Genomic DNA, 15,357 nt, shown 5'->3' on the forward strand with positions numbered 1-15,357 from the left:
CAGTGAAGCAGAGGAAGGGTCAACTGAATCTGGCAATCATTGGGCTACAGTACAAGGAGAGGAAAGTGTCCAGGGTGCCACCTCAAAGTCACTTATGAGGATGTATTTATTTTACAGGGATTTATACTGCGAGCAAAGGATTCAGAGATGAATAAACAATGTTATCTATCCTGAAACTGTGTATAAATTTCCTAGTATTGCCATAAATTTAGCGGCTTAATACAATACAATTTTATTATCTTACACTTTTAGAAGTCAAAAGTCGGAAATGATTCTCACAGGCTAAAATCAAAGTGTTAGCAGAGCTGAGTTCTCTGGAGGCTCTGGAGAGAATTTGTTTCTTTGCCTTTTCTGGCTTCTAGTGGCTCGTGGCTCTTGGCCCATGACACCTCCTTTTACTTTAATAACACATCATTCCAAACTATTTGACTTCATCTTTCCCCCCTCTCTCCTTGTGACTCTCCTGTTTCCTTCTCATAAAGACCTTGTGATTATTTTGCACTACTTTGATAACCTAGGAAAATGATGGCAAACCCTTTAGAGACCTAGAGCCCAGACTGTAATCCAAAGCCCGTTTATGTATCACAAAGTGCCAACACTGCAATTAAACTTGAATACTGAGGTTTTAGATGAAAATAAAACCTATTACTTGATGCTTGGCTGCTGGGGAAATTTGGATTGCATGCCAACAGAGAAGGCTCTGCCACTGTTGCATGTGTGCCACAGTTTCACCACCATTGATCTAAGACAATCTCCTTTAATCACATCCAAAAAGTTTGTTTTACCATGAAAGACAGCATGTTCACAGTTTTCAGGAATTAGAATGTAAACCTCTTCAGAGGACTGTTATTTTATCTATCACATAGTTGGCAAATACATATATGAAAGATAACTTGTCATTTTTTGTTCTTGCTTTATAATTTTTCTTGAGAATTTCTGTACTCCACTGAGTTATCTTGCTTTTTTCCCACTATCGTCATTTTTTCTACACTTCTTTCAATAAATGAGGCACCTGCTTTGTGCCAGGTACTGTGCTAGAAGCTGGGGATTCAGGGATGTGAAATTCTCTCTGTCCAGTAGCAGAAAAAGCATTAGTAGAGGATGGCAGTTAATGTAGAGCTGGAGGCCAAAATGTCAGACTCTGACTCTTGGTCTTATAAAGTAGGGGTCAAAGCCTAAACTAGGAATATGTAGAATTCTCAGTAACTTAAGAATAGGAACCTCTTATCCAACCTCTCTACTACTGATTCCCCATCCCAAATTTAGATTTTTTAAAAAAATCTCCTTAAAGTCTTCTGGGCAGGTGTGGTGATGTGTGTGGCTGTAAAAAACCAAGAATTAGATTCCTTAAAATGGGGTAGGGGAAGTCTAGTGATGTAAGTAGGAAAAATCTAGTGAGGTAAGTAGGAAGAGCAGCACAGTCATGCTCAACCTCAATGTGGCATGGAAGGAGAGCTGAGCTAGTGCAGTGCTGGACATTGTTTGACCTGGTTGTTTGTGGAGCATGCATTTTGTCCTAGACCATTTTACCTGCAGCCAAATATTATCCTCTCTGAAACTTTGCATAGGAAGTTTTGCTGTTCACGTGTACAGATCAGGAAACAAGTCCAGTGTCCTTAGGGAAACTACTAAAGAACTAATAAAAGATCACTCCTCTTCCAGTTGCCTTTTGACCCCAAAGCCAGTACATTCTATTACATCACAGCAGATTCTGTGTTATGGTATAGAAAGTAGATGTGGACATTATTCACTTGTATCAGTTTCCAAATAAATATCTCAGAGAGAATCAAGAGCATATAGGAGGACCTTGCATAGCATAGGAACCTGACCTACCTTTGATGGCCCAATTAATAACCTCATCACAGAGATTGAGTCTTTGAGGGAGTGTGGGACAAGGCTGAGGCAGGTGAGGTGGCAAAGGCACAGAATCGTTATGAGGTCAGCTGACCTTGCTGCAATTAAAGTGGATCCTTGACTTTTGTGTCCTAGGGGCCTTTTAAGAAAGCCTCTATTGAGGTCATTGCAGGTGCTGGAGGCTGAGCTTAGAGGCTTTGTCTCCTTATTTTTGTTCTTTGAATTTGATTTACATTTGATTTAGATTTGAGCAGTGTCCAGCACAGGGAGAAGACCAGTTCAGCAGTCTCAATCTAACTCCTCATTGTAACCTGAGCACCTTGAGCAAAAGTATACCAGTTAGGGTTGTGCCTCAGACCAGTTGAATGAGAATCACTGGAAGGAAGAGGGAGGGTGAAGACACCTGGGCATTGTTTTTATTTGTTTGTTTTGTTCTAAGTTTTTCAGGTGATGCTGCTGTACAGCAGTTTGAGGCCATCCATGTTAGTACATAATCACTCCTTCCCAGGCTGTAAGAATGCACATAGTTGCACCCAAAGTGCAGCTTTCTATACCCTTTTAAAGTCTGAGCAGGTGATGGCTACAGTTCAGTTAATTTTATGATTCTGGTTTTAATTCCAGTCTAGTTAATAAATCAGCTGTTCTTTCACTCCCTTCCTTTGAATTTGAATCCTAGAAAATAATTAAATCTAGCATGCATCTGTAATTCCTGCCTTCTGTTCGTGTGTCAGTGTCAGAAATGCGATGAAATGCATCCCAAATCATTTTTTGGTCCACATGTAAATCCTTATTTTTATCGTAATTAAAGGAGTGGCAGATCAGAGTGGTCTCCTCTGGATGGCCTCTCTCTCTCAGTAGACAGCTGTTTGACCTTAAGCAATTGGTTTAACCCCTCTTAGTCTCAATTTTCTTATCTGCACAAAGAACTACTTCTGACTTTGTGATACAGCTGTTACTTCTTTTGTGTTAGCTCTTGTCACAGCTGAAAAACAATTGAAACATAAATGAACATGTTCAACTTTAACTAATTGCTTTGCTTTTCCGACAGTCATCTGACATTTCTGAACTACTAGGAATCCTTTATAGATGTGATTTCTGGACCTGGCCAAATAGCTACATCATATGGGGACATTCTATTAAATGCAGATACCTGGACAGCCTTAAAGACTTTAGTTCACTGGGTCTCAAGCAATGTCTGGGAATCTGTTGCTGGTCATCCAGATTTAGAAGCACTCATAAATATAATTAAAGAAACAGCACTTCCAATTTAGATGTCACTTTAGAGCTGTGATAACAAACCTTTTAGATCTTTTAATGACACAAACAGCCTGCAATAGCATGTGTGCCATAGGTTCACCACCACTGCTGTAGAGTTTGCAGTTGATAGAGGTCTTACTATTTTCAAGGGAGCATTCCTTGCCCTCATAACACATTAAGCCCCTCAGTTAAAAATCCTATAGCCCCCTACTCTTCCGCTTTGTAGGGATTCTTAGATTTGTTCAGTATCTGTCCTTTCTGAATATAAATTCTTTGAGGACAAGGATTGTGTATACTCTCGGAACTTTCAGAACATATAACTTTCCTTCTTCCAGAATTAGAATGTGGGCCTGGGTTGGCTGGCGCCATTTCAAGGAGAGGAGAAGTTTCTCTCTGGCACTTTGATCTTATGCTAGGCTCTGGGTGCTTCCCAAACTGTGCAATCAATAGGAACCAGTGATTATGTTGGCTTTTATGGCAGCTCTGTGCAATACTAGATGAATTCTGTCCTATTGTGTTTTAGAACTCCTTTTTGTTGTATAGTTATAAGTGAGTCACATTTTTGTAGGCTGCCATCCTTTTTCTAGATTAGATTTGAACTTTTTTCCAGGAGTAAAGTTCATAATGAACTTTCTGCTGCTCATTTCCCCAACTCATTTTCTTAGTCTTTTGTAATTCTGATAGATCAAGAAAATATAAAGATTATTTCTAGAACATTTATCAAAAATATTCACATTTCAGGCTCCTTGAGAAGCCTGATCTCAGTTCCCATTTATATTCTGTACTCTGACTACTAGCCTTCTTCTTGAATCATTTTTTCTTTCACATTCCAGTGCTGTTGCCCAAAATGACCACCTCTTTGTCTAATTTAGCCTTCAAGATTCACATCATTTTATTTCCTTCCTAAATCCCCGTACCTAAACTCCTCCTTCCTACACACAATTTGTTCTTCCATTATTAGTACTCAACTAATGAGAGTCAGTTGTATGTGATACTTCTTCCCTGTATAACCCATGACCCATAACCCATGATACTGATTGTGATGGATGCTTGTTGAACCTTATGATTCCTATGGGTACCCTAAATTTAAACTCAAGACCAAGAAATGGTAGAGATGAGCTTTTTGTAAGTCCAGGAACATCACCATTAGGTTCAAATTTGAGATTTAGGAGTAGGAGGAGCTTGCACATATAAATAATCTTTCTCCACTGCCTCTCCCTACCCTTCATCTTTAGTTTGATATTACCAAGTCATTTTCCAGGAGGCTTTAGCTCTTAGCTACAGCCTAAAGCTGAAGGGAAATGGACAATGTCAAAAATACTTCCATCTTTGGAAGAATTTTTGCAAAAGTAAAGAGTTCTTTTTTATCTTGAGGGTGATGGCCAGTTTTTCATTTTTTCCTCTATGAAAAGTAAAACACTAATTTATTACCAGATAACAAACTTACTCTTTTTATTCTATGCTACCTTCTGGTTTGTTCACTTCTTCAGAGGTCCATTTTACTAATACATTTTATTTATCTGACTAACATTTTTGAGAAGCTATCTTGAACCAATAAAAGACATTTATTTGTCTTAAGAAAACCAGTTTAGACAACATAGTAGACTGAATGATTCACATTTTTTTAAATTACTAAAAGCCCCAACCAGGCAGAAATAAAAAATTCATGAAGCATTATCTCTTAATAGTGCACAGGCAAAACTTGTTTTCATGTATTTATGTCATACATTTCTGTATAATCATATAACAGACCATTCTGATTGAGTTCAAGCATGGAAAGTAGGTTCTTTTAGTAATTGTTTTTTGTTCCAGGAATCTATACCATTCTAAGAAGTGGCTGGGCATGTATAAACACCTCCCATGTTGATGCAGGTGCATTTTTCTCTGTCTTCTGATTGATTTCCTTTCCATGTCTATCTATAAAACAAATCCAAAGGGCCCCAAAATTTTCCTGTTCCTAACAAGTTGTATACAGAAACATGTGCTATTGAAGATCAATACATGTTTCCTGTATAGGAAATGACCAAGAAGAAATTAGAATGTTCAGAGGAAGGAAAGGCAGGATGTATGTTCCACCTGTTGGCTCCATGCCACTCAGCTCTTTGGGAACACTTTTAGTTAACTCTCCCTTTCTCATAACAACTTAAAGGAAAGACAGATTTTATGCACTCCTTCAGTCTTCTTTGTTAAGAGGAAGATAAACCTTCTTTCAATTGTTCTCTCATATTTTCTAAGTCAGTCATGGTATTGGACATTTTTGTCTGCACTGAAAAATGAGCAAGTAGTACAAAGAACTTTCACATATGATCTCAGTTCATCACTCTGACCACACAGGAAGAAAGGTGTTCACCACATAATTCAGATGAGAACACTGGGGCTTCAGGAATTAAATATCTTGCATAAGGACATTCAATCAGAGTGTGATTTAAACCCAGGGCATAAGATTCTGAAGCCATTGTCCTTCATCTTTGACTGCATTACCACTGCTCTTCTTCCCAGAGAGACTACACAGTTAGGGGCAGCCAGAGAGGAGCTGCCCAGCAAAGCAATTGGTGGCATTAGCACTCATAGCCTAGCAGGATGGACTTGGCATCTAAGAGGCACAGGGTGTACAGGGCGATTTTTCTCCTGGGAGAAGCAAAGATTCTAAGCATCACCCTGTATTTGACTCTGTCTTCAGTTTCTCTTGAACTTCCTATGGATTATTCCATTCAGCTTTTGATGTCACTGTGACCTAGAAAGTTAAAATAAATAAATAAATAAATAAATAAATAAATAAATAAATTTAGTTTTATGAAAGATGAATTTTGTAAGTGTTACCCCTGGAGATGAATGTTTTTGTTATTCAGAATTTTTTTTGAAGCACCAATTCTACATATTGGTTTTCTGCTCTGCTTATGCTGCCCAGATCTTTTTCAAGCCTTCATTCTTGATGTCATGGGACCATCAGAACAATGTACTTCTCTTCTGAAAACCTCATCATGTGAGAGTCACTGCTAACATGAGTTTTGCTCCCCTCCCTTGGGGTCTGTAACCTTTCATTCCGCAGCAGCTATATGGGAAAAGAGAAGATGCTTTCTGGGTGCTTCTCACAGCGGAGTGCAAGAGGAAAGAAAGTTTTCATTAACAAGGCTTTATTTAATTTAGTCCAGTCAGGTGAAATGATTGAGATTAGGTCTAGTAACCCAGCTCTTAATTTTGTTACCTCAAGTGTTTGGGGTTTTTGTTTCTCTCCCCAGCTTACATTTTGGACAGTTGACAAGATGAGAAGCACTGGTTTTTATAGATGTGGCCTGGCAGGGATAACACATGGAAAATGTGAATTAAACCCAGTCCCCATGTGAAGCTCTCAAATGTCTTTTTTGTGGTACTGTTTCTAATGCTCCATTTGTTCTACATTTGCCCTCTGCAGAGTTCCACATTCTCACCATTCTCTTGATAATCTCCCTGAAGAAGAGAATGTGCTCAGCATATACACAATAATCAAGACTTAGAGAAGCAGCCTATTCTAATCACAGTGTCATGTGCAAGACCTGGTGCTAGAAGCCAGGAATAATACAGATCTGATTTTTACCTGCAGGCCCTTGAGCTAGCTTCTTAGTAAAGGAGGAAGTAGAAGCTCCGTGCTCTCCCTCCTGGTTTTTTTTTTTTTTTTTGTCTTTTTAGTTTCCACAAATATAGTATTTTAGTGCCTATTTGAGTGGCAAGTGCTACAGACACAAAGCCCTCAGACAACCAAATGTTGGTGGGGCACAAATGTGAGCAGATAGGGATTTGAGATACTGTACTGAGCATCATGACCAAGGAAGGTGAGTGCTGAGAGCACGTAGAAATGTTAGCAACCTAGTCCCATGTGGTTAGGGAAGGCTTCTGTGTAATAAGTGACTAAATTAAAGACCCAAGAAGGAAGGTTACTCCAAGAGAAAAGAATAAAATGTGTAAAGTCATGAAGGCAAAAGGAGCTTAAAAAGTTCAGAATGGTTCACAGGCCATGTCAAAGACTTTTTAGCTTCAGTTAAATTAGGTCATACATCCTAACGGCACCCTTAACTATAATCTCATCTATTGATGAGTATAGCACCTCCAAGATTCATCACCTTCCAAAGTCCCACCTCTGAACACATGAGACTTTAGGGCACAGTCTAGATCTAAACCATGACATCAACACTGTAGTGGTTTATTCAGACAAAACAACAGGCAAATGCTGGTTCTCAGTAGCAAACACATCCTTGTTTTCTTCATTGGCAAAAGTATAGCTAAAACCTATATCAGCATCTTTGTGAGTATAGGCATAAAGTACCAGGTGTATAGGAGATGCCTAGGAAACATTTATTTTCTTCTATTTCCATGTCCTTTCTTATCACTTGTGCAACTCAGAGTGAATCCAGAAATTTTATAGTACTTACAATGCCTAGTCACCTGACCTACTTCCTCTCTGCTTTGCCTCCCTGCTCTCCTAACACCCTGCTGTGCTCACACTGGCCTCCTTGTGGTTTCTTGAGCAACTGGACATGCTCCATCTCAGGACCTTCTGATGTTTACCTGGCTTGTTTCCTAATCTCTGTCAAGAATTTGTTCAAGTGTTGCCTCCTCAATGAGACTTCTTAAGCCACTCTTAAACACCAGCTCTCCCACATGATTACTCTTCTCCCTCCTCTGGACTTGTTTTCTTTCAAGCTTTTAACACTTTCCAATATGCTACATATTTAATTACTTAACATTTTTTATTAAAAATGAATTTTTCATTATTTAGTTTGATCATGTCTCTTTCAAGTATCATGTAAGCTCATCAAAGGCTTTTTTCTTCTCTGTTATTCATGGCTGCATCTTTAGAACACAGATTAATGTCAGCCTCCCAATGAATGAATGAATGAATGAGTGAAATGTTTACTGCTCTCTCATCTCAGTGTGTTCCACAAGAGTGGGAGCTAGGTGAACAGCAATCCTGAAGCATGTCGGTTGCTATCTGGGCATTCTCCTGCATCTGACTGGAAAGTGACCCCTAGATACACAATTAGGAAAGGATTCCAGCCTTTATTCCTTTGGAAAATGAGACTGTTGCCCTTTACCTCACTCATTGGCTATCTTTAGGGTTGCCCTCTTCAGCAACTCTTCTCCTCAACACTGCTGAACCACTTAAATTGTTTTTCTCCTTTGCTGTCCTCCTGTCCCCATTCTTTGAATTTAAAAACTCTGTGGCCAGGTGTGGTGGCGCATGCCTACAGTCCCAGCACCTGGGCTACACAGTGAGTTCAAGGCAGTCTGAGTTACATAGCGAGACCTGTCAAAAACCAAACAAACAAAAATCAGTCTCCCATTGAACCAGACGGTTCTCAGAATGTGGCATTTCTCCATTTTCTTGCCAGCCTTTGGCCTCCGAGGAAGTTTCTGTACAAGAAAGACAGGAAGAATTGAAATACACATCTTTGGTGATGCTGGCTATATGGATTTAGTTCATTCATTCATTTAGTCTTCTATAGTATTCACATTCAGAGACTCACTGTCAAGTAAGAGAGACTGAGAACAGACAAAAGCAAGAGAGATATGTATATGAAGAAGGTTTTTCTATCAGTCAAATAGGTTGCATAACAATTTCAAAACCTCAGCGGCTTCCAAAAACAAATATCCTTTTCTTGGTTCCTGTCTTAGTTACTTTTTACTAATTGCTGAGACAAAATACCTGAAGCCCAAAGTTGAGAAAGGAAAGCTTTATTTCTTACAGTTTTTGGAGGTTTCAGTCCATACTCAGTTGGCTCCAAGGCAGGGTGGCATGGCTGGGCTGCAGTTCATGACAGGAGCAAACAGCAAGGAGGAAATAGGCAAGAGTAAGACACATCTTCCTGCCATTACATTACATCCTGGCTCCACCCCTAGGCTGATGTAGCAGTCGCACCCCTAATCCAAGCGCTAGATAATGAACCAATCACAAATGCATAATGCAAAAGCTTGGGGCCTGGGGGCCACCCACATAAACCATGACAGTTCCCTATCTGTGGATCAACTAGGTAGCCCTACTTTAGAGGCTTGGGTCAAGGTCTGTTACTGGGAGGGAGCAGAGAGTTGGGAACAGTAATTTATTCTATCACAACATTTAATTGTGGCTCTGGAGATTAGCAGATGCTTTATTAAGGTGGTAACTTGGATCTTTCTTGAAATGTGGGTAGTTTTCAGGACAAATGAACAGACCAGAACATATGTAAGTGTGTGAAAATTTTAAAAAGGAGATTGAAGTAATGTCTTATTATTTATTGAAGTGATCACTATGGGTGATCTGTAGGAGTTGTATGAAAATAAAATAAAATAAAGATCATCAGAGTATCTGTTCATGAAGTCCAAACTTCACAGGAGAGATAAGAAAAAGATGTAACACAAAGTAGAAGGAAAACACAGAGCCAAGTACAATCTTATTCACCTGGATGAAACAAAATGTGTGAACTTTGAAGAGAAGCTACAATATATTTTCAGTAACTAGCTATGGAACAGCATGCAACATATGTGCTGTTTTATATTTATTATCTTGTTTAATTTTTATGATTTATGTAAAACATAACATTAAATACAAATAGACAAATGGAGTCTCAGAGTAACTTACTTAATGGCTTATAGTTAGTAAGTCATAGGGGGACTACTTCCAAGTAATTCTGTTTTGCAGGGAATTTATTCAATGAACTTTACTCACTAATGTACACATTCTATTTTGTTCTTAAGTGGAACTGCTTCAAATTTAACAAACACATGGTTTTGAGTATCTACTATATGTGCAGCACTGTATTTTTCAAAAGACCTGGTCTCTGGAATAAATAATATCCAAAGTTTCATCTAGCTGTGGCATTTGTTAAGTGTAACTTTCTCATGTCACATGGGTTTAGGATACCTCAAAGAAAATAGAGTTCTCAAAAATGCTTGTTTTTGGGGCTGGGGATTTAGCTCAGTGGCATAAGCGCCTGCCTTGCAATCAGGCAGTCGTGAGTTCAATCCCCGGTACCGATAAAAAGGAAAAAGACAAAAAAAAAAAAAAATGCTTGTTTTGGATGGTGGAATGTTTTAAAATTTTCTTTTTTCCCCCTGTTTATATTACATACAGCAAGTGTTCAGAAATAAAAGAAGGAATAGCTTAGTAGTTTCCTCTAGGTGCAGCAAACATTAGAGGCACAACTGGTTGAATAATTCCTACTATTCTGCAAATTACCTTTCCTTAATACTAATCTCTACCACACAGCACAAATACTGCAGTGGAACTTTCCTATTTATGAAGAAGTAAAATTTAACATTTGTATGTCTCGTTTTTTATTTAAAATTACTTGACCACTGGAATCACATCTGACCTTTAGCCTGAGTTTTTAGCCAGAAATTATGCAGAACCAGTTCCTTTTTGCAGCCATCCTTTTCTGAGGTGTATTGTTAAACATTGACAGGCATTTTTGTGTGCTCTACATCTTGACCATCTGGCACTGGGTTGGAGCATATTTCATGATGCCTTTACCATGTACTCAGAAAGCCAGCTGAACTGGTTTCCCTCATCTCAGAGACCATCTCATGTGGTCATTTTAAAATCTTGTCGTACGGAGCAGTGCTTTAGGAGTTGCCTCTCACTCTCTTCTGTTTGCTGTTTCACAACTCCCCAGATCAAGGATGCTCCGACGTTGCTGCCTCTCACACTGACCACAGAGACGGAGAGAGAAGCCATTGTGTGTGAGACTGGACCAGAAAGAGAGTGGACTGGGAATGCTGCTAGGGGCACAAGGAATGCAGTCATCTCTTGGGAGCCTCTTCTCTACATCTTGCACAAACTGCTACTTCCTCGTGGCAAAAGTCATGTAGGAGGAGTTTGCTATCAGCCACCCAAAACTTTTGCTGAGCCCAAACAAGACTTTTGTTGCAGAACTGAACAAGATATTATTTCATTTCACTTCATTTCATTTTTGCATCCTTCATCCTTCTTAGTTTTAGTTTTAGCTGTTTAGCTACGTCCATTTCAAGCTGCATTCATTACTATTATTTTTTGTTTACACTTTTCAAAATGATTGACTTAAGCTTTCTGACAGAAGAAGAACAAGAAGCCATTATGCAGGTTCTGCAGCGGGATGCTGCCCTGAAAAGGACCGAAGAGGAGAGAGTAAGGTAAGAGGCCATAGGAGTCCTCTGGCACAGGGAAAAAAGAGGGTGTTTAAATGAAAATGAGACTTTTTTGTTTTCAGCCACAAGTGGTAGTTCTGAGTTGGAACCTAAACTTATGAGTTCCAATTTTAGGTTGATTTCCTGTTATAGAAATTTTCTTCCTTGTGTGTCTTAATTTACACCATTGGACACTGACCAGAAATAGAATATTGATTAAAAATAAGCCAGGTGCAGTCGTGCATGCTTATAGTCCCAGCTGCTCAGGAGGCTGGAGTGAAAGGATCATCTGAGCCACAAGTTTGAGACCAACCTGGACAATATAGTGAGATCTCATTTTATAAACCAAAGAAGAAACTGTGCTCCTTTCACTTATTAAATTATGAGTTAAAAGTGAAATACATAAATATGCATACATGTTGCTATATCCATGTATACCTGTGAATATTTTATATCCATGTTTCAAAATGGAATTTGTTTTTTAACTGAAGCATGAGCTAAGATATTTTAAATTTCTAAAATATTTATAAGAAAGTAAATTCAGGAATATCTTCAAATTTTTGTATACTTTCAGAAAGACTGGAATGAGACAGGGTCTCACTGAGTTGCCCAGTCTGGCCTTGAACTCACATTCTCCTGCTTCCTGAGTGCTGGGATTCTAGGCATGAACCACCTCCCCTGGCTGGAATTGATTTTAACAGTAAAAATGAAAATGTTCTCTGAACAGATAGTATGGCATACCATGAATGAATGGATGGATGTGTTCTCTGATCTAGGCAATATTTTATTTGACTTGAGTTCCATAAGGAAGAGTGGCACCTTTGACATAATGTCCTTGTTGGGTGGAATGCAAATGTCCAACCCAAATGTTCAGCATCCTTACCACTTCCATTCACCTTTGTGGTAGAAAGAGAACAAGGCCAGACTTAATCTACGCCCTACTATTCACCATCTAAATCTTGGGTTTTGATGACAGTGATAGGCTTCTTGAATGTGAGTTACTAGCATTAGCTTTGTGGGCCCCTATCTCAAGCATATCCAAAAGGACCATAAACCATATGCTTATTTCTTGGCACATGAGCACCATGAATTTATTTATTTGTACCATTTCCCATATTCTGACACTAATAGAATATGGATGTTTTCTAAAAGAACATGCTGAAATTCTCATAAACTCTATAGTATGTGTGATTATAATAATAACATGCATAATAACTTACTGATAATAACTTATGCATAGGAATTATAATAAGTTACAAAGGTTTCAATATACTTTTTATTTCATATGCACTCACACACTCCTGTGAGGTGGAGTGGAATAGGATTACCTCATTTGATGTGTGAGGAAATTGACTTTGAGAAAGATCAGATGACTTGTCCATGATCATACCACCAGTAGGTGTCAGAAATGAGATTTAAATCCCAGTCTTGAGGTATTCATTCCCTAACACTACCTCTTCTCCTTGAGAAAACAGTGACAGGTTAGTCTGGGATCTGGCAGTAGGGAGGGAGCAGGCTCTCAAAGTATAAGCTGTAAATCATGAAAATGGGATCATGTTCTTTCCACAAGTCACTTGTGATGCTGCTTCTTTTTCTCAAGAAGCAGGGTGTCTCAAATAGTGTCCCCAGGAGGGACAGAGGGTCAATACTTCTCTCGGCAGCAGAACCCCTTGGTGACATTGATGCTTTCTTTACCTGTTCACAGTTTATAAAGCCCTTTTATGAACATCTCTCTTACATTTCTCATAACAACCCTGAGATTGGGTGAATAAGGACAGTTACACCCATTTAGAAGTAAAGCACCAGCCAGTCTAAGCCATTGCAAAAAATCTGAGTCCTTTATAGTCTCGGTTTTCAGCCTCTCCTCTGGTCAGCTATTCCTAAGGGTATCACAGCAGCTGTGGAGAGTGCTCCTCTTGGGTTTTTTGCTTTTGTAAATAAATAATGGGAAGAAGCCTTGGGGTGGTAAGAAATCTAGTACAGGTCAAGTCCTAGCTCCCTCTCAAGGGGACTCACTGTGTGCCAAGCTCTTTTTGTGGACTTGGCCACAGGCAGATCCAGGATCCTAGCTGACAGTGTGCACCAAATGAGGGCAGACGGGGGTGAGGCAGTGACCTGTGGACATTGAAAGAGCCCAAACTGTGGCCTGTTCCACACAAGAATCTCATGGAACTGAAGAATTTCAGGGATGCTCTTGAGATTGTTCTGCTTCTGGACTGATGGAACCAGAACTTGGTTTCTGACCTGAAAATGTTACTCCTGGCTTTTGCTTACCAACTCAACTCCTTTGCCATCCCTCAGCTATTTGTCCACCAGTCAGTGTTCCGGAAAGGAGCTGTTTTAGCCCACATCAGTAATTTTACAAACAAGAAATAAAGGCAGAAAAGAGAAATGACTTTCCCAGGGTCATGTAGCTAGTAAGTCCTAAAGCTACAGGAAGATAATTTCTTGGCCCACTGCTTTTCCCTTTGCCTTATGCTGCTCATCGCCACTTATTATTCCCAACAGGAATAATAAGCTGCATGGACCTTGGAGTCCAATTCTATCTCTACTGCTAATCAACTCTGATTCACTGGGCAAGTAATTTAGTCTCTCTGAGCCTCAGTTCAGAGATTGTGAATGACCACAGTATCAAATTCAAATGTTTAAAGTCAGAATTAAGTAAAATATTTCTTAATCTTCCCGGCACGTGATGATGATGGAGACATTTTAGTCCCCTTAACCACCATTTCACCTGTGTGTTTTGAAAAAAGGTTCTAGTTAATAACCTTATTCCTTAGCAGGAAATTACTCCTAGAACTCTATTATTTAATAAAGTAAAATTTAATTGAGTACCTATTAAGTGCAGGGAACTGCTCTGGACAATGTCATGAAGAAAATTTTAGGGTGCTGAAAACAAGATCCCAGCCATCAAGGACTTTACTACCTAATGATTAGCCTTTATCCATTTAATGGATTATCAAATGCAGATTTAAAATTTAAATTTTGTTCCCCTGGATGATACTACAGTGTGCCAGTTCTTCTATTTGGCATATGGTTTAAAAATACCAACTATATAATTATAATATTACCCTAAGCAAAACATCATTAGAAAGATAGAGCTGCCACTATAATTCAGCCTGTTCTTTCAAATTCTAATTTTTCTTTTTTTTTTTTCGTCTTTTTCCTTTTTATCGGTACCGGGGATCAAACTCACGACTGCCTGCTTGCAAGGCAGGTGCTTATGCCGCTGAGCTAAACCTCCAGCCCCTCAAATTCTAATTTTTATGGGGTTGAGGCCACAGTCCTCCTTTAGTCCTGAGGCCATCACTAATCAGTGCTAGCACTGCTGCCTACAAGACCAGATATTTGCTTCAAAACCCTGATTTTCAGTAGGACCTCAGAACTTTCAGAAGAATTTCTAGTAGCTGAGATTTGGCATTCAAATTGAAATCTGCTTACCATTCCTGATATGTCTGGTGCTTTGAATAGCTCATATCCAGCCTCACTCAAGACACTTTGGAGATTATAGTTTGCATGTTACCTCCTATTCTGATTTTATGGATGAAGAAAAATGAGTCTCTATAGTAGCATCCAGTTCCCAAGTCACTCAACATGTGAATGTTAGAATATCAGCTGGGATCTAGGAGTTGTATCCTCTGTTGTATCTCTGGGGTATAGTTCCAGGTCACTACTCTCATTTGTGTCACTTCTCTTCCTATAGCCACAAGTGCTGCCCCAGTTATCAGCTTTTGTCCCTAACTCCTAGGTAGGGCCATTTCTCAGTCTAACAGGAAAGCAGATCAGAACTCTGTCTCTCTGTCTCTGTCTCCTCACCACCACCATCTCCGTCTCCTTCTTTTTTCCCCTTTATCCCTCTTTCCACTTTTTTTCTCCCCTCCCCAGCCTTCTATCAGTTGGTCTGGGTTTATCTTATCCATCCTGCCTTTCAAGCAAACACTATCCTATTGCACACATATAATTTTAGTCATTTATGTTTTGAAAATGACATACTCTAGAGGTGTTTTATCCTGTGTTGTGTGTCACATTGCCAGCAGGAAATTGCTGCATATGTATGTCTGTGTACCACACCAGATCCATGGCCCCACAACTAAATACACAAGCACATCACACAGTGATGGATGCTTTTGC

At 39.3% G+C, this 15,357-nt stretch overlaps 1 protein-coding gene across 22 annotated transcripts in view; it reads left to right on the forward strand.

Annotated features, from left to right (window-relative positions):
* The window catches only part of Sytl2 (synaptotagmin like 2), a 100,201-nt gene that overhangs the window by 33,399 nt on the left and 51,445 nt on the right, over positions 1 to 15,357 (forward strand). For 21 of the 22 annotated variants that reach the window (XR_010049808.1, XM_063256320.1, XM_063256321.1 and 18 more), the window contains one exon: positions 10,737 to 11,232. Coding sequence is in view for 20 of the 22 variants with exons in the window: in XM_063256320.1 (XP_063112390.1) it covers positions 11,132 to 11,232 (101 nt within the window). In the remaining 2 variants the exon portion in view is untranslated. Of the gene's footprint in view, positions 1 to 10,736; positions 11,233 to 15,357 lie in introns of those variants that run through there. The other variant, XM_063256319.1, reaches the window with a different exon arrangement.

This window comes from Cavia porcellus, unplaced genomic scaffold (assembly GCF_034190915.1).
Source record: "Cavia porcellus strain 051 isolate PalLab524CR breed Dunkin Hartley unplaced genomic scaffold, mCavPor4.1 scaffold_9, whole genome shotgun sequence".
Classification (NCBI taxonomy): Eukaryota; Metazoa; Chordata; class Mammalia; order Rodentia; family Caviidae; genus Cavia; species Cavia porcellus.